Source organism: Aptenodytes forsteri, unplaced genomic scaffold (assembly GCF_000699145.1).
Source record: "Aptenodytes forsteri isolate BGI_AS27 unplaced genomic scaffold, ASM69914v1 Scaffold289, whole genome shotgun sequence".
In the NCBI taxonomy this organism is placed as follows: Eukaryota; Metazoa; Chordata; class Aves; order Sphenisciformes; family Spheniscidae; genus Aptenodytes; species Aptenodytes forsteri.
This window is the reverse complement of record NW_008795025.1, coordinates 1765134-1790121: the sequence shown is the minus strand read 5'-3', so window position 1 is coordinate 1790121 and position 24988 is coordinate 1765134. Positions and strand designations below refer to the sequence as shown.

The 24988-nt window shown below is 38.8% G+C and overlaps 1 protein-coding gene across 1 annotated transcript in view; it reads right to left on the bottom strand.

Moving 5' to 3' along the window:
• RABGAP1L (RAB GTPase activating protein 1 like) overlaps positions 1-24988 on the bottom strand; it is a 239104-nt gene that overhangs the window by 64218 nt on the left and 149898 nt on the right. The window contains 2 exon segments of the mRNA XM_009275856.2: positions 3418-3546; positions 24513-24554. Coding sequence (XP_009274131.1) covers positions 3418-3546; positions 24513-24554 — 171 coding nt within the window.

Sequence of the window (24988 nt, the reverse complement as noted above, 5' to 3'; positions counted from 1 at the left end):
CAGCCTTCTCAGTCGGTAGAGCATGAGAAGCTGAAAAGCCCTTGACTAGTGTAAGCACTGCTCAGCAACAACTAAAACATCGGTGTGTTATCAACATTATTCTCATACTAAATCCAAAACACAGCACTGTACCAGCTGCTAGGAAGAAAATTAACTCTATCCCAGCCGAAACCAGGACACTGGCCTCCAACTGGACATCCTGCTGCTGATCACAACCCTTTGAACCTAGCAATTCAGCCAGATTTCAATCCACCTCACTGTCCACTTACCTAGTCCATACTTCATCAGTTTGTCTAGAAGGATGTTATGGGAGACAGTGTCTATACTTGCTGTACTTGAGATAAACAACATCCTCAGCTCTCCCCTCATACACCAAGGCAGTCATCTCATCATTAAAGGCTATCAGGTTGGTTTACCCTTCATAAACCCATGTTGATTACTCCTGGTCACCTTCTTCATTATGAGCTGATTTCTTTTCTGCCTATCAAATAGCTAATGTGCCATCTCCAGTCAGAGGTTACGTTCATGTGATTCAGATTTGGCTCTCTAAGGACATTCTAGTTGGCAAAAGTGAGAAAAGTTGATCCAAATAAATAGAAACTGTGAATGTGAAGTCAGTTCAACCCTTGTGTGTTTTAATTTAATGTGGGACATCGAGTTAACAGAGTCAAGGCATCACATAATCACTCAGTAGGGATGCATAACAGAAATACTAAGATCAGTCTGAAAGAAATATGAATGGAAGTGTCTGCACGCAAAAGCACCAGAAGAAACGATACAGAGAACGGGTTACGAGAACAGCATGTATTGATAAGCAAGGACACGAGTGACAGCAGTCAAACTGGCAAACAATGAGAAATGTCTTGCTACATCTAGATCGGAAGGCTGGCACTCTGGTGAGGCTGTACAAGAGATGATCAGCCAGTCGGAGATGCGCAGCAAAGCTACAGCACATCACCTCTGCCAACAGGAAAACAGGCTGGAAGCCACAAACACACCCGCAATGAGGAAACAGAGACAAAGGACAGCAATGACAGGCTGAAGCAAGCCAGCTTCTGAGGGAAAGATCACACCATGAGAACTGTTTGACTCCTAAAAAGTACAAAAACTTTGTCTAAAAGCCAATTTATTGTCATTAATCAGGAGGAACCCAAGAGACATAGTGAGGACTTTATAGCCACTGTCCCTCATCCTCATCACACAAGTGTTCCTGGCCAGACAGAAGCCTTGGTGGTGGTGAGCACATGGCTATCAGTATGAGTGGCATCTATGACAGAAGGAGTGCACGTGAGTGAAAACAGATTCATTTAAAGTAATTACCACCCTCCCCTCCAATAAGATACTGCACTGCATTTCCTCACATTACGTTCTTGAAGTCTTTCACATTTTCACTATTTTAAATACACCACCTTAGGTTCAGAGTTTTCCTTATTTAGATTAACTTCCCTGACTATGCCATTAATCCTGGCAACAACCTTAACTGAAAGTTAAACTAAAGTTTCAGAACACTCCACTCCATGGGCTTAGTTGTTCCTAGCTTAACTATCAAAAGACTGTTCAGGACACAGTTTAGATTGCCTCCTATGTCTTATACCTGAATGAGGATGAGTCGCATGCCCAGTGAATAAGCAGAACCCAGCTCCCATCTATACTCCTTACAAGGGTGGGGTGTTACTAACACAGTAGAAGGTAACTTAAATCATCTACTTTTTCCCATCCCTGATAACCCCAGGTCTCGGCCCTGAATTCTCCCTCCATTCCAATAATTTCTACTAGTCCTCATGTACTTCTGTAACACACAGGAGAGCGCCTTGACTCCATGTCTGCTGTACTCATCTGTACTTTTCTCTTACAGGACGGAATCCAGAATGTGCGAAATCCTGCATAGGCAGTGGATTCACTGTCAAATCCTTCAGACGCATTCCTATTCACGTCGATGAACAGTTCAGGATTTTATACTCTGCTTTTGAACGGCCCCATGTGCTGAACCCATACGATGCACTATGCATCTGCCTTAAACGCACTGCAAAATACTTTCCCAACAAAACACATCATATACATACATACCCAATAAAAGTCAAAAAATGAATGAAAAATATCATCATGTGGCACACAATATATTACACAAGAAAATGAGAAAGCTAGGCCCAAGAAAATTGACAAATATCTCTTCCAAAAAGTACCACGAAGACTTCTATTTTAACCTCTCACCAGAAAAATACAGAGTGAGTAAACAATATAAAGATAATTTTATCGTACTTGGTAAGTCCTTAAATTACTCATTTTCAAGAACTGAGCAAAGGACTAAACACTAAATGTCAAACTGTAGTCTTTTACTCCCAAATACTCTCTTTTGGTAGCAGAGCTCAGCTCTTGAGTCCAATTTTAATAAAACCTTTGCACAGATCTTTTTTCTGGCTGGAACAAACATTAGTACAGCAAGCCCCACTCTTTCACAAGATCAGAGTTTTAACCAGTATGGAAAAAGCCCTTGCTTTAACAACTATGAAATTAAGCAGCACAAAAGTAGATTAATAAATATATTGAGAGAGAGATAAAAAAGGTGGAGTGTTAGAGGAGCATTCTTTCTGATGGGATGTTCTCAACCCATTATTGGGCCACACCAAACATACGTTTCCCATCAGTGCTCCCACTCCAAGAAATAACAAAAGCACTTTTTTTCAAGATCAAATGTTAAGTCCATCCATAGCTATACGTACTGCAACAAAAAATCCCAGAAAAAACAGCAGGCCTTTCAAATGACAGCTTTATGAACGTCTGCGGCCATTTTTAACAGAAGATTTCCATCCTCAACCACTTACAGTCAGGCTCTCTAATTTGCCATCGTTCACTAGAAGCCCAATACTCGTGCTCTAGACGTTCAAAGAAGCCTGCCTTTTGACAGCATGGTCTTGGATAGGGTAGAATATAAAAATATATTCTGTCTTGATAAGCTTGATATACAAACAAAACTAAGTTTCTACCCCCATACGATTGTATTATACAGCAGTGCTCAGCAAATAAATATCTTCTGGTCAAAACAAATAATAGGTGACCTTTGGTTGCATTATTATCATACATTTGATTAATTGGTTTAGTGTAATCAGTGTTTATAAATCAATTAATGAATTAGCAAGTTCTGATAATTCAATTTGTTTCATCATGCATCAGTTTTCTATTTTAATTATTAGCTTGTACCGAAGCAGACAAGAGGGAAAAGCTCAGAGCTTTACTTTCTTTAAATATAAAAAGTGCACACGCATGTGTGTGTATAAATATACAAAGATATATATAAAAAGTAATAAACTAATGCTTTCATTACTTCACTTTCCACACGCTACTGCCATTCTTAATTTTGCACCTTACTCTTCCTGTAGAAACCCTGGGTGAATGAGAAGAAATGAAGACCATCCTTACCTTAATGTTGCAAGCTTGTTCCATCAGTCTTCTGGCGTTCTCTTCAGCTCTGTACCTCTTGGGCAACTGAACCCTGAAGAATTTTAAAGCTCCTTCAAAATCAGCTTGTAGAAGGTCCTCTTTTGAGGTCTGCAATTAAACACAGGGAACTACTGTAAACACTGAGAACATGCAGTCATGGTCTTTTACTGGATTTGTCATTTATTGAATGTATTCCAAACCACCAATAGTCACATTAGCTCAAAAACATCCTCCTTGAAATCAGCTCTCTAACCCATATCTCATAAAACAAAACAGAGGCTAAAGCATATCCCAGGAATCCCAGGCAGAGCAGCACAATCAGAGGACTGTAACACATTAATGTATTTTACCCTTCTATACCTGCAGGGTAAGAAAGGGATTCTGGCTCAGCCTGTCAAGATGTCCCTCAGCGAGAAGAAAAACAAAAACCAAGCAAACAACAAAAACCTAGGAGAATTTATAATATTTTCCAGAGAGCTTGTGCATTAGATCATTGCCGATTCTCATAATGCTGCCCTAAAAAGACGACATATATATAGATATATATGGTTGCAGACATGAACAGCAGAAGCAGAAATGCATATGACTCATAAGAGGCATCAGCAAGTCAATGTGCAGAAGTCTGTGACACAATTTCTCAAAGAACACTGTGCCAGAAAATGTTTTACGTGCTTATTTCTACATCTCTCATAATACTGTATCTCTCAGTGTGGTATCAACTAATGTGTCAGAAAATGTTAAACATTCAACATTAATCCAGTTCTGCTACTGACGGAGTAATATGATTCACAGGGACAAATATATTCATCTTCAGATTTACCAAGAGATTTAGCAGATACAAAATACCAAGCCTTGGGACAGTTCCTTTCAAGGGTTCACAGAAACTGTGTCCCCAGACAAGACATTTAGGATGTCATCTCAAAAATGTGAATTTCAAGATCTTTAACCCAGAAAGAGTGAACAAAAATGTGTCAATGCACAGACTAGTATCATGGAGACCGGTGCTGTGTAACGCAGTATTATTACTACAAATACCTCAGGAGCAGTACAGGTACCTTTGGCTAAAGTTAATTGCTGAATTAATTGCTCAAGTACCACTGCCAACATTTTCACGTGTGCATACTCCACCTTCTCATGAATAATGCCCTTTGTCATTTTTTGTCTTGTTATACGCAGTAGGTATATTACATACACATAGTTTTAAAGTTTTTTTCGAGAACCCACACTTCAGCCAAACACAAGGGATTTGGCTCTACACAGGGAGAACTGGGAGAAACTGTGCAGCCTTTCACATGCAAGAGGTGAGGCTCGATGATACTATTCTTTCTCTTGGGTCTTAAATTCGTTTTAAATAAATAAAAATAAATATAATTCTCACTACAATGCAGAGAAAATTTTGCTTGTATTTACAAATCTTCCCTACGCACCCTACAAACCAGCATCACTAGTTCATTTACACGAGAATAATTAAATCTACTATGTAAAAGCCCTTCTTAAAAGAACAAAAATATTGTTTCCCAAAGCAAACTGAACTTGAATATGGTACTGCAGATATTGCAAGCATGTAACAGTAATACTCAAACCCAGCCTGACATATTCCACATTTCTGCTGAAAATGCTACAGCACCCTACCCAGAGGGTCTATCAAAAATAGCAATTTACCCAAACTTTTATTTGGTGGAGGGAAGGGAGAAGGGTTTTTGAAGGGATTTTAAATTATGTACCAAACTTGGAACAGCAACATACTGCAGATATTGCAAGCATGTAACAGTAATACTCAAACCCAGCCTGACATATTCCACATTTCTGCTGAAAATGCTACAGCACCCTACCCAGAGGGTCTATCAAAAATAGCAATTTACCCAAACTTTTATTTGGTGGAGGGAAGGGAGAAGGGTTTTTGAAGGGATTTTAAATTATGTACCAAACTTGGAACAGCAACAGAAGTTAAAGGGCTATTTTCATGGTTATCCAGTATCTCTGATAGTGGAGAGCATGAGCTGACATCAGAGGTGTGCCACCCAAACACTGATAATCATCACTGCTCTGTGCCCAGTCTTTCACTTTGGGAAAGGGCATAGCAATATGCCCTTTGATTTCCTCAATCAAGAGTCTATAAAGACAAAAACTACATTGTGCATGTTTACCTGTCACCCTATGTATTTTTGGAGATTATTATACTGTATACCCTAATGGGCACTCCAATAGTAGTTTTTGCTACATTAATCACAAGGAAAGAGCGAGGAAACTCCAGCTACAACTGGAGGAGCTTCAGTGGATCCGTTTCCCCATGACTGCAGCATTTTTAAGGCAGACAACTTTCTGTCATAAAAATCCTCAGAGTTCTCTCAAGATCTATTTGATCCTCCCTTCAGTCACAGCCAAGGAAGCTGCTGGGTCATCACTGCAGGGACGCAAGACAACCTGCCTTCAGGATGCTGATGAGAAATGTTCAGCTTTACAAACTATCACATCTGATTCTGTCCACAAAAAAATTGACAGGAGGACTCTTTGGCTGAGACTCAATCAGACAAGACGATGTAATGTTGACAGAAAGCTGGTGCAGTTGGGTATCTAATGAATCAGACCCACTCCTGAATGCAGCTATGGCCAACGCATCCGCTTCCTCTTCCCAACATCATATTTCTCCTGGACAAGTTTTACTGAGGTTATATATGCTTTTGCCACACTTGAGACTAGATCACCATTTCATATCCACAACGGGGTTATATTTAAGATTACCTGCAAGTTGTAGAGCATGGTGGCTGCAGCCTGTGACACAGGCAGCACACAGCATCACTGCCAAAACCTGTGCTGGCAACCAAGCTGCTTCTGGGCAAAGTTCAGCTGGGTAATGTTGATCAAAAAGCAGTAAATGGTTTGATAACCAGCTTACTCAAAAGCGATTTCTATCCTTCCCTCTCAGTGATGCTGACAGCTGTAATAGCTACACAATTCAAATAGATTTCCCTATTACATTGCAAATTTGCCTTCTTTGGAGACAAGCTCTCCTGCATTTCCAGTTCCCTCCTCTTCCTCACGCTGTGGCAGCCTCTCCCATCCTCCTCTGAAACCCGCCCCGAACACAACTGTGACCCCAGGTGTAAAGGGACACCAGCCAACCTGTGAAACCCATGTTGCTGCTTTTCTTGGTTTTACATGTAAGGTGCTCACATACTGCAGTGCTGAAAGACGGGGTAATCTCCAAGACAGGCTGACTGGTACGTGCTTCCAACAGAGTGGGAGGGTGTTTTCAATTAAGACTTCTGGACAGTTGCTCCCAGCACAAAACAAACACCAAACACACTTTTTGCCAAAGTTCTGGCATTTTATTAGGAGCTGAGCTATCCTAATTTTAAGCAAGTATCCTTCCTAGAGGTCCTGCCTAGACATTTTTATTTTAATTTTGTATTTAATTTTTTTTCCTTAAATTAACATTATGTACTGAGTGTTTTGGAATTTATGTTAGAAATCAGAGGAGAAAAAAACCTAAAAAAAAAAGCAATAATCAACAATGAAATTACCCTGCCAAACTTTAGAAAAGCAGATGAACCTACTCATTATGTCCATAGCACTTCACTTAAAAATAAATACAAAAAAAGACAGAGGCAAGTATGTCAGAAAAACAGCAATTACATGTAAAACATTTAAAGTCAGATTTAATTCTCCTAGGCTTCTGCTTGAATCACCATTATAATAACATTTTAACAGCCCCCAAACAAATTACTCTCATAAAATTGTAACTATTGAGAATTTTGAGGTCTCAACCCTAGAAAATCTTTAGTTGATGAAAATCCCATAAGAATAATGGTGACTCATGGAAATAAGAACTTATGTGACCGTTTGCTGAACTAAGTTTATAGTTACGAAAAATTAGAAACCATCACATTTTATAATTTGATAAAATGACTGGTAGAGCCTATACTGTTCAGCTCTTTCTACTTTGCTGAATATTTTAATTTCATTAAAATAATCTGTTGATCAAAAAATTAGTTTCACTATCAAAATCACGAATCAAAGTAACATTCTGAGAGCAACGTTAACGGGGTTGCATACTTTCTGCAAACTAACCTCTTCAGGTACTGATCAAAAACAGGAAGCAACATAAAACCAGTGTGTGTGTGCGCGTGTGTATATATGCGGTACAAAAAAAAATTTAAAAATAGCAATGTCGGCATCCTAAGATTCACATTTCTTGACATTTTGTGATTTTAATCAATAAATCATAAAGACATCTCAGAAACCTTTTGGTTTCTGGTCAAACCAGCTGTTTGACAGGCAGAGATTTGTAAATTCATTGGTTTGCGTCGCTCAGCTTGTACAACTCATCAACAACTTATTTCACTAAACCATCTGAAAGTTTAATGAACCAATAATTAAAGTTTGGCAGATGCATTGCATTTGTCTGCATTTGGGGACTTCAGGGCATTTTTTTATTATTCTAGATGTAATTTTCAAATAATCATATTTTTGGTTAAAATATTTTTTTAAAACCAGGCAAAAGAGGAAACTCACTGAGAACTATGACCAAAAGTCTCAGCTTGCCTTTTAGGGTTTGACTAAATATGCCCTCGAATGTCCTTCCCACATCGCTTACGTATTTCAATATATTCATAAAATTATCTTGTATGGATTAGTTGAAACTAAGGGAAAGCCCTTTCCCAGAAGTACTAGGGAAGCTTTCAAATCTAAAGGTAAAGTTCGGGAAAACTGCAAACGTTCAAAAAACAGGAATGGAATTTGAGACACTTAAATTATGTTAATTGTGATTTTTTTTAAAGTAAATAACGTTACTACTACTTTCCCCAAAATATTTAGGGAAATGTGATTAAGACAAAGGACAAATCCTTGGCTTATTTCTTTAATTTAATTTCTCTGTCTTCAATTAATTCTGCAGTCTCATTTATTACTGACTATATCAACTACAACTCCTGTTCCCACCTGGGAACTAATACAGCAGAAGAAATTTTAGATCAACCACACTACACTTCCTTAATTTAATTCTTCCTCCTTCATACAAACAGATAAAAATTACTAATTTCCATAGAATTCTATGTATACAGTATGTATATTTAGAATTTCTACAGAATGTCAGTGAGCATAAACTGTCTATTTTACCCTTTAATTAACATGTGTCAGGAACAAGACCAAGTTAAAGGCTGAAAAGAATCTGGCCATACTCTACTCCACTATTTAATTTGCCACTAGTAAATTCAAAATGTTTACAAGTATCCTCACACTAATTTTTCAGAACATAATATTTAATCATAACACACACAGATATGTTTTTAAGTTCTTTTAAGGAGATATGCAATGTAAAATCAAGGTATGTGAGCTATTTTTTCTAACCTGATAGTTCCTCTTCCACTGGTAGCAACAAGACTGCAATGCTGCATGTTGCACAACTGTGCACTGCGCTGCCCTTAAACACGAGCCACAGACCTGACATCTGTTCAATGACTCCAAGAGGATGAAGTTGGCCTTCTGTGCTGCCAAGGAGCGTGAGGGTGGATAAACTTGGGATCCAGGCCTGGGAAAGTTTGATGGGTAAAGCTACACTGCCACAGTTACACTGGCACGCACTTCTAGCACAATACATCAAAAGGCTCCTTTTAGCGGCATTGCTTATGTCCATTTCTTTACTGTGAAAGCTATACTGTCAAACACATTTTTTCCTAAATAAAATCTGTGCTCTCTATAAAACACTGTTTGGTACAAAAGCATTATGGAAAAAAAATAGCTTTGGTTTTGTGCGCAATGAGTTGGCATCCATAAATATGGCAATAATCTTGTGTACACCCAGTAGTATCCCTCTGCTCAAAATTTCACCACTGCATTTATATGTAGCTCCAGACTTAGAAAGGCAATGTTAATTCTGCCACATAAAATACCGATGAATGTGGATAAGCGCAAACACAAAATCGACTAGCTTCATTCACCCACAGTCATCCCAAAGGGGATAAACCTACATAGAATTAGTGCTGTTTCACTTGCCCATCATCGCAGTTAGCTGATACAGTGAGTAGGTGATCTGAATTTTTGTAAGGCTGGCATAAAGGTTATAGATTATATTTCTCACATAACACTACAGTGGCATATATTCTGCCCATCCTAGGCATTTATTCCCAAAACCACAGCAGAGGGAGAAGCTTATGCACATAAAAAAGAATCTAATTCTTAATCTTATGAAACGCCGAGATTTTGAAGTATCTTCAGTTCTGATTAAAGTACAAATTCTTGGTCCTCAGAGACTTCTTGTTTTTAAAAAATCATCAGAATCACATTCTCTCTTCCTCTATGGAAGGGGAATATGTCAAAAGGGATATATGTCAGAGGAGGTATATTTAGCTAATAAAACCTGACAGGAAATCACACTGACTCCACAAGTCAAGACTCTCTAATAACACAAGCGTTATTTGTATTGTTTTGCCTTTTCCCCCCTCTTTTTTTCTTTTTTAATAAACAATATTATGTCATTCAGCAAATCTAAGCTGCCTGGGTGATGAAGTATGCTAAATTTCCTGGTATTCTCCATCTGGAGGGCCAGATACAAAGCCTGATTAAGTCAAGTGAACAAGAGCTTAGTGGTTTTGCCTCTGCTTTCCTTAGAGCTCATCACAAAACAATTCAGAATGATTTGGCAGTCCTTGCCCAAGAGACCATCGGCAGGATGGGATGGATGAGTGTTTAGGTATACTTGGAGGTAAACTGGAATAACGCTTACACATACAAGAGATTCAACCATGCGTGATTAGCCACTATCTCAATTCTGCAAGTGACTGTAGATATCCAAATTCATCTGCACTTTACTAGCAATCAGAGTTTGTGATTTTTTTTATTTTTATCTAACATCTCAACATCTCACAGCGCAGGGACACACTGGTTCAACCACCCACTTTTTTTTTTTTTTTTACACTGAACATTCTATAATACGCAGAGCACATTCACTTATGTGAGTGTACTGCAGAACACGGAGATAGGTGTCAGCAGCACAACGCAAATGCAAGACAGGTCACTATATGTAACTACAGTATAGGACTGCACAGGGTATGGAAATAAAGGAAAGGCACCATCCCACTAGAAAATGGGATGGGATCAGTAAAGAACTGTCTTCACATGCATCACATAAAAATGACATTCTGGTGTACAAGGCCATCAACCAAGTGTACCTCCGAGCTGCAGCCAGGTTTAGTTACGGTACCGCGGAGCAGACCCAGCTAGGACTATGTACTGACTTCTGGATTTACCACTATTTTGTGGTTTTGAGTCCACTTTGTACAGCAGTAGAAATGATAAAAGCATACTTCTCTGTACTCTAACATGCCACAGCAATTTCAGGCCATTTCACATACAGACATCATTTGCTATGATGGATAAAAACACCTTTAATTTATTACCCAGATAATTCTACACATGTATTTTTTACATAGTGTCAACTGCCTTTTCAAAATCAAACACAGAAACAGTAGAAAACCAAAAATATAGCTTGAATTTTTATGAACGCTTAAAACTAACCTTTGATGTCACAAGTATAAAATTTGAAATGCTGAGCATTAATGCACTTTCCATCAGTATCTAGAAGTAGACCGGGCACGCTGCTTATTTGGAATCATTACAGGACTGAGAACAAAAGCATTCATGGCTTTAGGAAAGATTTTTTTTTTTTTTTTTTTTACAATGCAGCCCTGGTTGTGAACCCTTCAAGCTAGTTAAGGAGTGGCACCGATCCCCATTAGCAGGACTAGCATCCAGCCCTCCCGAGCTAACATGAAAAAGAAAGACTCAGTGCTTAGGAGATGGATTATGAGAAGCCGAGAGAGAAAAATAAGAGACCTCTCATGCCTTCATTCAGTGTCAAGAATCCTGGGGGGGGAAGCAGGTTTGGGAGGGAAGGTGGCAAATTCACAATGAATTAATTTCAAGAAAATGTGATCTCACCGCAAGCAGCCGAGGCACAAATAGGCGATGCCCCATTCCCAGAAGTTCCAGCACCCGACATGCATACTCATTCACCAGCTTGCTTCTCTCGTCATGCATGTCCTGGGACTTTTTGACAGGTGGTGTGAGCTTGGCAGCTGGGGTTTTGCAAGGTACCCCTTCTTCCATGAGCAGTAAGTAGTAAGTATCCAGAGTGAGAAGAACAGGCTTTGAACCGTAATTTCAAGAAGTGCAAGATTAGGAGACCCAGCCTCAGATCTTTGAAATGGGCTCGGATGGCCGCCTACAGCAACGCCCGTCAGTCTCTCAGAAAGAGAAAAGCATCTTTGCTAAGAATCAAGGAAAAATATGATCCACCGTGCTGGCTCAGCCAGAGTCCAAAGTAGATTTGAAAAACAAACCAGAGAAAACATGGATCTAAAAATGTAACTAAAAAGCAGGAAAATGGCAGAAAATGAGTGCAGGAAAGCTCAGATGTGAGAAAAGCAATGGAGAGCTTTCAGGGCTCAGTGTCTGTGGATGTGTGCGCCAGCAGACAGCAGCAGCAATAAGAGCAATAAAGCCAGGGCAGTTCTGAAGCTGCAAAGAGAAAAGGATGAGCTCATTGCAATCTCTGATTCGTGACAAGCGTGGCGGCTGCCGCTGCTGCCTCTCGCTGTGAATCAGTAATGAAGGGGTAGGCAAGGAGGGGGCTGGGAGGAGGAGAAGGAGGGGGTGAATGAGCATGCAGAGAGTGTCTCGGGGGAGAATGCTGTAATAAGAAGCCAATAGTGAGCGGCTGGACAGCTGAGCTCCCCCTCCCCATCTACCTTAAATCAATTCAGCTGTGATGGGTTTTGCTATTGAATCCCAGGCTTACAGTATCTGAACTGCATCCTCTAACGTTCAATGGTTAGGAAGAAACCGGCCTGCCAGCCGATATAATGACTTGTATTCGATCTGCTTCTGAATAGTGCAAATACAGACTTAGTGCAACCCGGAGACGGGCAGGTAGGGCAGAAGACACTCATCCCTCCTGGGTGATGAATGGAAGAGGGGCAAGGACATCGTGATGGACTGCTGGTGAGGAGAGAGCAGCAGGCAGCTTCTGAGAAGCTGAGAAGCCGTAGCCCATCTTTGCACAGTTTGTGCAGGACTGAATTAAATAATTTAAAAAATGATAATTTCCAGCGCTGTGTTCTCAGGAGGCATTTCTAAATCTGGAGATGATGGGCAGGGAGGGAATGATGTCAGCACATGTATTTGAATTGATTCTAGAAATTAACTGCACATTTGTAAGGAAAATGCTATGATGTCACACCTTAAATTGCCTTGCATGGCTCCTATGCAGGGAACAGGCCAGGTGCCTCTGCCATCTGGGTAAAGACAGCCTAGCAGGTATTACTTCATTTCATAGGTCTGTGTTTTAGAAAGCATGCTTTTATCCTGCTTCATTTTTGAATTGCCTAATTATAAAATGAACTATATAACAGAACAATACACATTTCCGATTGGAGCAGACGGTAATATTCCACACATATCTAAACATACAGAAAGGTGGTAATTTAAAATACTGTGAGGAGCTCTACGGATCTAAAACACATTAATTGCAAACACTTCTACAAATGCATATTTAAGCTCTAAACATAATCTGTCTAATATGTCAAGAAAAAACATTAAAAGTACTTAGTTAAAATACTAATGCCAAGTAAAAATCCATAGCATGGGGTCATTGAATTGAAATAATAAATATGTTCATGAGTAGTTAAAACATGAAAATCATTTTAATTTACCATGAACAAGCCTAGATAAGTACTACAAAAAGCAGAGAAAATTAGAAAAATTAATTAATTGCATTCAGTCTGATACACCACCCATAGTGGACTCCTTTCAAATACCGGTAAATTTTCTTGGATGAGAATTTTTTTTTTTTTTTAAATGACATTATTACCAAAAAGAGCCCCATCCACACAGGTCACCTTGGCTCACGGTGACACATGAAGCAGGTGGGAAAATGGTTAAAGCAGAACAAACAGAAATCATAGGTCAAAGATGACAGATGATGACAATGAGGCCTCAATGATTTATCCTCTGGTGATATGGGATTTAAGTCAACTAAAGCACCCGCAAATTTTGTGCAATACTGAATAAGCTGTTTAATACAGGTGGTCTTCTGAAAGCTGATTTAAGTATCTCAGGTTGTGAAACACTATTTTGCAGATGAAAATCTTCTGTATGGACTACACCACAGAGCAGGGTTCTGAAGAGGTGGAGGCTACAGCAATTCTGTCTAGGCTGAGATTAGGGGTATTTACTGAGGTCCTTTTCAAGAGAAGCTATGCACAACTCTCTTAAGAAAAAAAGAAACCATAACCAACACACGTTTCATTCCAGTTTAAGATTATAGTGAAGATCGTGATGGGAACTCTCCTATACTTTCCAAACTCCGTCAGCATGCAGTTCCAGAGATACTGGTTTATTATCTAGTTTGTTATTATGTGTATAGGTAAACACCACAATGCTCATCAGTTATCTATCACAGGTTAAATTTTCAGCTTACCAGACTGTATGTTTGTAGGGTGAGAGGGTTTAAAGGAAAGGAAGTAGCTTTTCATGGTTTTTCTGAAATTTTAAAGTGTTTCCATCTAACTTAAACACGCGCTGGTAAAAGTGATATTCTAGAAACATCAGGTTCTATCTTCCACATGAGAATGAAAACATTGCTCAAAACATTAAAAAGGAAGAAATAAGAGCATTATACTGTCTGTATTGGGAAGCAAGTCACAGAACTGACTAGAAGCATAGAGATGAATGGGCAGAGTCACTGGTGACTTGTGGGCAAAACAGGCAAGAGGACAGATAATTCAGAGCACCGTCCATGTAAAAAGCCTTAAATTCTTCCTTGCGTATATCAGACTTTAATAAGCTAGTAGCTAACTCTCATACTTATAAAAATTCAGGTTTGGTTAATTTTGGATAAGGTCTGGGCTTATGAAAAATGGAATGGCGTGATTATTAAATAGAGGCTTTAATTCTAGAAAGTTATAATAGAATCCAATAGTTAGAGGCTAAAACCAGATGAATTCAGGTTATAAATAAGGTGCAAATTTTTAGTAATGAGGAAAATTAACTACAGGATTAGCCTCCCAAGAGATGTGGTCTCCTACTATCATTACAATTTTTACATCAGGCCTAGATTTCATGTTTAAAAAGAGGTCCCTAAAATAAAAAATTTCCAAGGCTTGACAAAAAAACCCTTAATTATCAACTGAAATCCAACGCTCCGTGTTTTTCAGGAACTCCTTTCACACAGGACAATTCTGTCATTCAGATGTGCAGTTTGAGACTTTTTACACTCCCTACCATTCTTAGACACTTCTACATCCTAACTGAATATGACATTTTATTTTTATCCATGTCTGACCAGGAATTGTGATTTTTCCTTCATGTAGGCTTCAATACTCTTATTGATGCCATTAGATTACTGTCCTGTATTCTTCAGAAGGGCCTGACTGAAGTCAACATAAAAACTGAAAATGGCCCAAACTTGCACACTAAGTAGAATGTCTTAGGGTAAACACGTATTACTCATGCTTTAACTTCCATATTGCAGGCTATCTGGTCTTTTAAGTACAGTTAAATTCTGTTTCTGGCCTTCCTATCCATGAAATGTCTGTTTGCTCACATGGTATTGATACAGTTAAGATCCACTCAGACACATATAGCTGATGTCCACTGAACTCAGATGAAGTGACTAATGGCAAAATATTCTCAAAGCAAATAAAATAATATAGAATATGACTTGAAATTATTTGTATTTTCTGAATTTTGTAACAAGATACCAAGGATCTTTATGGGGGGTCCTTTATAAAACTCTGTACTTTAAAATATGCCAAAGTAGAGGTGACCCCCTTTTTATGGAACATACATATATACACACACACGTATGTATATAAAAACTGAGAAAATATTTGGGGAAGGCACATGGGATTCCAAGGAAAACGATGGGTTTCTATCTACTATTTTATGATGGTCAAAGTGAGAGCTTTGTGCTTCTTGGACTGTTTGCTATGGGCAAAAAAGTATGTGTCATCATGATAGTGCAGATTCTATCTTTAATATTTTGCCAAGAGTGCACAAAGCCTGAACACAAACGTGTTAGTTTTAGGTGTTCATACTGGTTTAGTTCCCAGATAACAGTGTTCTCACTTGCATGTTTAACAAGGCATGACAACTTGCTGTAAAAACTGGCAACCTGCCCACCTTGCATAATTTTAAACCTACAACCCTATGTGAGCACTATAGATTTCTTTCTCCCTCTCCGCTTCCTCTGCCTGCCCACATTCTCCCTGTGCAAGCGGCCCAGCCTTTTCCATGTCCTCCCTCTGCCCCGTCCTTCCTGCAAAAGCACTGCTAGTCTCGCTTCCTATCCTGTGCTTTGTGTTGACAAGAATATCAAATTTTTACCATAATGGGGCACAGTACTGCAAGGTCAGTACTGAGATAAACTAAACGTTTTCATAATTGCTATATGAATTGCTAATTGATCAATGCCGATGTATGATAACATCTCTCTTTTCTATGTCAACTTATCTTAAAAAAAAAAAAAAAGGAATTGGATTGCCTTTAACATTTTAGTGGCAAAGATTACTGACTTTGAAAAGCTAAATAGAATCTAAAACTGGAAGAACAAAGAAGAGAGTTCTCTTTCAAGTTTATTCCTATAAAAGGATAAGACAAATTCTGCACCAGAACAACTGTGAAAATCCATATGAATTACATCATGTCCACAACAAGACCTTCACCTCTCACCTTACCAGAAATTACTTTGTCCTTTCTGTTCTTCAGGTCTAATCACAGCTATGTAATCTGGATTTAGTGAAGTTTACATCTTTATCATTATTAGGAAGAACACAATAAGACAATTAATTTTCATAGTAGATTACATCAGCAATCTGTGCTGGGGTCCATGCTTGTTGGGACTATTCTTAAATGGCTTGGAAAAGAGGGTGAATCGTGAACTGACCGTGTTTGCAAATGCTACTAAATTATCCAGGGTTTTAAAGACAGAGGCATACAGTAAAGAATTGCAGAAGGACCGTAAGAGACAGAATGACTGGGCAATAGTATGGTAAATGAAAGTCAATGTAGATAAATGTAAATTGATGCATATGGAGAATAGTATCAATTTCACATATAAATGATAGACTCTGAGCTGACAAGCTACTCAGTAATGAATCTTGGAGTCACTGTGGACAGTTCTATGAAAATATCAGCTCGGTGCACAGCAGAGGTCAACAAAATAAATCAAATGGTAAGAAATAACAGGAAAGGAATAGAGATCTAAACAGAGAACGCCATCATGAGTGGCGTGGAGAAAGTGAAGAGGTACCAACTGTCCAAAATGCCTTCAACACAGGAACCAGGAACCTCACATAAAACTCATAGGTGACAGGTTCAAAGCAAACAAAACGAAGCACATCTTCACACAATCCATAATTAAGCTGAGAAAATCTCTGTGGCTACTAGTTTCATGTGTTCAGAAAGTCACCGGACAAACCCATGGAATAACAATCCATACTGAGTTATTAAACATGAGACGACTACTTTCTCAGAATGTCCCCGAGACACAAACTGCTAGAGAAAAAAGGAGTATTATTGCCCTGTTCTTACAGTCTTTCCTGTGTATCCACTGTTGGCAACAAGATACTGGGGTAGATAAGCCTACAAGTCTGATCTGGAATGACTATTTTCATGGTTTTATTTACTTCAATTACATACTTCAGAAAAAAATTTCCCACAGAATCACAAGAAAATTTATATATATATATCTCTATATATCTCAGAACTATATGTAGTCCTGAAAACACCATCTCCAGTTTCCAATAGCTAGAAATTATGAACAAACAGTATAATGGGGAAGTGGCATTAATATATAAATCAGGGTTCAGTGCTGCTAAAGAAATGCAGTCCAACGAATTTCATGCTTTCTCTGCTTTCAGTCTTCTACTCCTTTACAAAGAGAACACCTCAAAATTAAAAATTTACAGTGAACATTTAGCTAATAGAAATTGAACTGACTTTAGGTGTGAGGAGAAGATCAAATGAGCTGAGAAAGTAACTAGTCAGGACAGGATGGATTTTTAGCATGCAAATAAAGGTGGACATTAAAAATAGAAAACTGGTTATATTTGGGCTAGAAAATCAATAGTCTGGAAGTTGATTGATTCTGGACATTTTCAGGTACAGATTTCTCTTTCTAAATATATAATCTCCAACAAGTCACCACCTGCTGTTTTTTTGTGGTAGGGGGAGTGGGGTTGGGGGAGGAATTCTTCAGCCCAGCAAAACCTACAGTTTAAGGACCTCCTCGATTTAGGAACTAGAAATATAAAAGCAGTGATCTGAGAGCCTCTTAAAAAGTGAACTTCTTGTCCTCTGCCTAATGGAGAAGACCTTGAAAAAAGAACAGTCGGCTCTGATCTCTAGCACCAAAGAGTCAGGATCCACTTCTGCACCAGAAGCTTCGGGGCTGATCCTGGGATCAGCTACATAAAGAAGCTATAAAAAATTTGGTATAAAGGGCAACATCTATTTTGTCTTAGATTCTAATGTGGACACTTCTTTTTTATCTTGAAAAAAGCCTTTTGAGGATTTACTGCACTTACAGAGTGGACTAAACCAGATCGCCTAGAATCAAAACCAGTTTAGGTTGGAAGGGAACCCTCTATGTCACTTCATCCAACCTCCGGCTTAAAGCAGTGCTAATTTAAAAATCAGTTCAGGCTCCTCAAGTCACTGAAAATGCAAAGTAAGAGTGACGGTATGCAGAGAGAGAATGAAATAGCTGTTTTATCTCTTGGAGACATGGCCTAAGCTCTGTTGCCTACACACTCAAGTGCACTTTTCATGTGATACCTCTCAAAAAGTTATAATTGTCACAATTTCACCCCCAACTGAAAGGCAATTCACATTTTTTCATTATCTGCATTGACAATATGCAAGTTTTACCTAAAATAAGCACCTGTCCAGTCTTTATTGACATCCTTGGATGTTTAGCTAGTAAGATTATACAAAATATCAGTATCTTATTTCAGTTAGATATGGAAGAGTTCAGTTGTTCAACTTAACTGTTCCTCTTATGCTGCTTGTTTTCATTTGACTGATAAAACTTATTTCATTACTTGCTGTTATGACTTGAACCCTTTGGCTTTTTCTTTGTTTGTTTTCTTAAAAGACTATGCTACTTTTTAAACACTAATGCCCCAGACTAGATAGCGGCAAGTGATAATTTCAGAAGCAGGTGATAAAGGGAGGCATAATCTCAAGGGATGTCACACTGGCCACTTTGGTTTACACTGCAAGCCACACAGCTCCCTGAAGGAATAGATATAACTTACCCATGAACAGCAGGACCTAAGGTGCACAAAAATGGATGACTGCTCTGGCTATCTTTGGGTATGTCCACTTCTCATGAGCATAAATTTTTGCGCTATGCCTTTAACACAGAACAAAATGTCAGATCTGATTTTAAAGTTCTGGGTTGGTGCAAGTGGTAATTCAGGAGATAAATGATGGACAAAATCTGAGACAGGTTAGGTCAGATGTCTATCCAAAGAACATAATGTCTTGAAAGTGAAAAAAGAAAACCTACAATTCACTATATGTTCATTAAGAAATGAAATGTAAATGTATACAGAAGTACAGCATAATTTTATTCAAAATTTGTGCTCTTACACAAATCCACATCTAAGGTGGTGAAATAGTATTTGTGGAACTCCCTGGTTAGTCATCAATACTATTCCATATAAACATAAGAGAACAATACAATCCTCATAGTTATCAGATAAAGTAGATTTTTTAGAAGTAAGGAAATACAACACTAATACAAAAAAGATAGTATGACCTCTCTTAAAGATCCAGTCATCATCACCTCTAAAAAGATTAATACAGAATTGAGGAGATGCAGAAGAAAACTACTAAGATGGTCTAGCGTTCAAGACAACTAAGAGTATTGGTTTATTCAGTAAACAATATGAATGGTATCTATAAATACTTCAAGGTGATAAACACTAGCGTGAGTGTCGCTGGAAGGGGACTATTTAAGATAAAGGACAATGCTGATATAAGAGTAGAGGAGTGTAAAATGATCAGTAATAAATCTAAACCGGAATTAGAAATGGCCTTCCACCAGCGATATTGCTGCTGTTACTAGTTTATGAAATGGATGCCATGTCACATAATGGCATAATATAGCAGAGGAGCATTTCTTTGGCCCAGGAGGTCTTTTTCACTCCAGATACAGAATGATATAAAGATAACAAATAACCCTCCTTAGCCAAGGTAATTTTGACACCTTTTTGTTTTTTTAAATCTAGGGAGCCTCTGTATCAACTACTTGAATTAATAGCATCATCTGCTGTCCCTGCCATTGGAACTGGTATGCTTCTCCCTAATCTGTTGGGCACAGACTGACACAAACAGCGTTGAGACTGAAAGGTGGCAACAGAAATAACCAAGAATTACAACTGTCTTGTTTGTGTAATATACAGTTATCACTTGATAACATGCAGTGAGGAGTGTAAGAACTCATAAGCACCATTAGAAATGCTGCTCACATTCACCCGAGTTCAAGGAACAATATATAAAAGTACTGGTTTTAAGATAATATATGTACTGAAGTGAATCTCTCTAAAATGCACTGTCTGGGAAACATAAGCAGTAACAAATACATTATTGTTTCTCACTATTTTCTACCCATTTCAATTTGAATATTATACACCTTCCTGATCAAAACTGGCTTTCCTCTGGCATTAAGCAACATGTTTTTAACGGTCACCCAGATGAAAGTTCAATAACCTAAGTGTTGACCTTAAGTGCTGTTATGAATCACACTCCGTGAGTAGATGAACCCTCAAAAAGAAAGTTTGGATATGGATCTATTTTAAAACCCTGTGGTTCATTCTTGCATTTCCAGTTAACGTGTACTCTTCCCTGCCTTTTCAGTAGTTAGCAACTACAACAGTAGTTAATCTAGAGCCTGATTTCTCCACAATCACATATTTTAATACTTGTCTCAGTTTGCTAATTCCAAAATAAAGTATGCATTTAGCCGTTTTTGCTAAGGTAGCAAGATCAGAAAGAGAAGATTAAGGAAATAATTACTGAAATGTTAAAATATGAAAGAAAGCTTATTATTGATATTTTTTTCTTGGTATATGTGAAGATTTTAATGTTTACTTTGTAATTTCCAAGAAAGAAACTAACGAGTTGATGACAAAAGGGATCGGAAAGCATGCTGGCACTGGAATGATACATTTTCCTCTGTCATTCTCAATTAATGGTCTTAACTGGGATTTTAAAAATGAAAATATCAATGTTGTTTGTTGAGTTGTTCTAAACCACAGTTTTCTACGCTGCCTTTTTCAACACTGGAGTTCTTTTCACGCCCCAGTGCTTCCCTGTATTTTCTGATGCTCAGAAAATGAAAGGAGAGAGATTTGATTTTTTATCAGCTCAGCTTACTAAATGTTAATTCAGGTGCAGTCTCTACATGACGTAACTAAATTATTAATGTCAAACTGTAAAATACTGCCACCAGCTGGCGAGCCTGACAGATGCGTATACTGTGGAGTACACAAAAAGTACTGACATGCATCAGAAAGCATAACATTTGGGTGCTACAGAAAAAAAAAGGACTGTGCTTTTCCTTCAGTAAGAAATCAGATTAATGCCGTATTACAAATGACGGCCTGCATAGCTAAAGAGCTTTAATCCTCTAGCTGTTCATTGCTACAATCATACTCAGAATGTGGGAAGAGGAAAGGGAAAGGATTCTCCTCGTGTCTTAAATACATGTTTATTTTCCAAAGATTACTGCATCAAGATGTCTCGGGTAATTGGTCACAGAAGTAGTACAGTCATTTCAAAACTAACAAGCATTCACTTTGAATACTAGCAGCTGGTTGTAACAGTGAGAAACTGCACTGAATATAAGGGAGTTCAAGATAAAAGCTTCTATTCTGTTGCTATTTAATGAGGGATCATGAGGCACATGCCTCACAAGGAAGTGAGGAAAATGGCATTTACACAGTAAAGACTCGGATATTCCACTGATGAAGGATTCCCTCCTCCAAATTAAAAATAATCCAAAAGATTCTGGATGAGAGAATAATCGCTCTGTTTTACCAAAGAACAAATCCTTAGGAGTTGTTTTCATTCACTTCAGAATCAGAGAGAAACAAGACCTTAGAAACACATAGTTTTTAAAGTGGTTGTTCTGCAGCATGCACAGTCAGTTTCTGTAACTTCAAAGGACCGGTATGCTAAACCACTTAGTTTCTAATCATTAGGAGAGATTATGAACACATTTGAATAGGAAAAAAAATTACCTCAGGTCTCAGAGTACAAAATTATTTTCTTCCCTAATAGAACAGCAATTCCTGCTGAAAGCAAATCATATACTAATTCAATTGTATATAATCACCAGCTCCATCTTGGTACCACTATGGAACTGTGCTCTTATGTGAGTGTTTCTGACTTAGAATCTTATCTTACTTACCTGTATTTTCTTTGTACTTGTTTTTGGCTGCAATATAGATATACTTTCTCAGGATAACACCTCCCTTACCATTTAGACCCTATTATTGCCAGAACAGGCAGATACAGCATACTGCATGCATATATATATAATAAATATATATATATATATAAGAACTGCTATAAGCAGAATTAAAACCAACTCTTAAAACTCTTAAACTTAGAAAACAGTTATAATAAGACTGACAAAATACTTTCTTGAATTTTCCTCTTCTGGAGCAGCCAAAGAGAAATGTTCAATTGGATAAGCAGTGTGTTGTGGAATATATATAAAATTAAAAGACTGAGCACTTTCTGTTAAAAGAAATTGGGCTAATTATTCAACACAAAAAATTTCCTTATTTGCAGTATGATATCCGTGAGTTAAGGATTTTAGTCCTTTCCAACATCATCACATTTTTTAAACAGTTGTTCTGCTGCTAACCTCAGTTCAACCATTCCCACTATCAGCAGCAGGAAACGTAAGGAAACAGACCGCTGGGTGTATACCCACAGTCTCAAAGCCATCCTTCATAACTGAACTGAACCAAGTTCTCCTTTCCTGAAAACACTGACAGCCATTTTCAGCTCCGTGCAAGTACTCCTCCTTTTCTTTCTTCTTCAGTTTTAAGATCCATAAGCTGGTATCTCTACCTCTTTCCAGAACCTGTTCCTACTACTACAGAAGCATACCTGTTGGGTGTCACTCGGATGCTTGCTTTCATTTCTTTTACTATCTATCGTGCCATAACCTACTAGATTTCCCTTAGCACACACTTCCCTCCCCGCTTTTTACAAATCCAGCTTTGTGTAGGAACACTTCCCTGGAAATGTACATTAAACAAATTTCCTGTTTATAGGTGACTTCATTTAATACATACACTCATATAGAAAGTCACAACACCATTTGACACATTAACTGTGTTAGTGTAAAACACAAGTTATTTTGCACATTTCCTTACCATAATGCTACATACTATCTCATACCTACACTGCAGTACTTCACGCAAGTTGCCCGACCTCAAGTGAAAATGTTTTGAAATTTCCAATTGTTCTGTTCCCCATATTATAAGAGACTTCCATTTCTCTCTTGACATTACAAATATATTTGATACCAAATAATATTCAATCACGTTTCTTGAATAGCTATATGAAAGAACCCAGCCACAAAATAAATATGCTGCGAAATGAATCAGAATTGTTTTCTTAACAGTAATTACACGAGACATTTAAATCCTTAGACTGCACTCCTTGTTCCAGGAACTTTATGACATGATTAAGTTTAATAAAAACAGATCTACTGTAAGTACAATTTTGAAGACATCTCTACCCAAATGGATGATATTTCTCCTCTGTTCCCTCCTCCAGAAGTCCCACTATTATTGTTCCCTTAGACATGATACATTAAGCTAAGAAAATATTCCATTGTATTGGGTTTGCATGGCAAGGTTTTGGTAGTGGGGGGGCTACAGGGCTGGCTTCTGTGAGAAGCTGCTAGAAGCTTCCCCTATGTCCAATAGAGCCAATGCCAGCTGGCTCCAAAATGGACCCACTGCTGGCCAAGGCCGAGCCCATCGGTGATGGTGGTAGCGCCTCTGTGATAACATATTTAAGAACGGGGAAAGAAAAACCTGCTGACACCGTGGGAAGACCACGCTGGAGCAGGTTTGCTGGCAGGACTTATGACCCCATGGGGGACCCACACTGGAGCAGTCTGTTCCTGAAGGACTGCACCCCATGAAAGGGACCCATGCTGGAGCGGTTTGTGAAGAATTGCAACCCGTGGGAAGGACTCACGTTGGAGAAGTTCGTGGAGAACTGTCTCCCATGGGAGGGACCCCACGCTGGAGCATGGCAAGAGTGTGAGGAGTTCTCCCCCTGAGGAGGAAGGAGTAGCAGAGACAATGTGTTGTGAACTGACCACAACCCCCACTCCCTGTCCCCCTGTGCTGCTGGCGGGGGGGGGGAGAAAATGGGGGGGGAGGTAGAAAAAATGGGGAGTGAAGTTCTCGGGAAGCACCCAGTGGAAAGGACCCATGCTGGAGCAGTTCATGAAGAACCACAGCCCGTGGGAAAGACGCACACTGGAGAAGTTAGTGAAGGACTGTCTCTTGTGGAAGAGATCCTGCGCTGGAGTAGGGGAAGAGTGTGAGGAGGAAGGAGCGGCAGAGTCAATGTGTGATGAACTGACCACAACCCCCACTCCCTGTCCCCCTGTGCTGCTGGCGGGGGGAGGTAGAAAAAATGGGGAGTGAAGTTAAGCTCGGGAAGAAGAGAAGGGTGGGGGGAAGGTGTTTTAAAGATTTGGGTTTATTTCTCACTATCCTATTTGATTGTTAATAAATGAAACTAATTTCCCCAAGTCGAGTCTGTTTTGCCCGTGATGGTAATTGGTGAGTGATCTCCCTGTCCTTATCTTGACCCACAAGCCTTTTGTTATATTTTCTCTCCCCTGTCCAGCTGAGGAGGGGAGTGATAGAGCGGCTTTGGTGGGCACCTGGCATTCAGCCAGGGTCAACCCACCACATCCATACAGTTTAATAAAATAGAAAAAAACAAACTTCTGATCAATGACCTACCTTTAAGAGAGCCAAGGCCACATGGAAGATTATGTTCATACCCTGAAAATAAGAACAAAAAGACTTCAGTCAGTCCCAGCACACAAATCTCTCCTTTCCATTACTAAGTAGCATCATAACTAGATGCTGCAAATCTCTAGGGAATGCTTCCCTTTTCCCTGCTACCCTTCAAAGTTCATCATTAACGCCCCAAGGCAGTTTCCAAACTCCCAGCTGGGGAAGATGATGGCTCTTTGGAGCTTTTGGAATCTCACTGTTCAATTTGTCAGGTGCTATGGATGTGACAAGATATCCCTCCATCGTTTCAGTATCTGTCAATGCTGGTTTTCATTAACAGTGCAGAATATTGTAACAAGCAGGGTATGAAGAAAATGTAATAAATATTCTAGTTGATAGGATTTCTGCCAAGTAACTGAGCTTAGCTGTGATTAATCATGTACAATCTTTCATGCTCAAACTGTAAAAAAACAAAACAA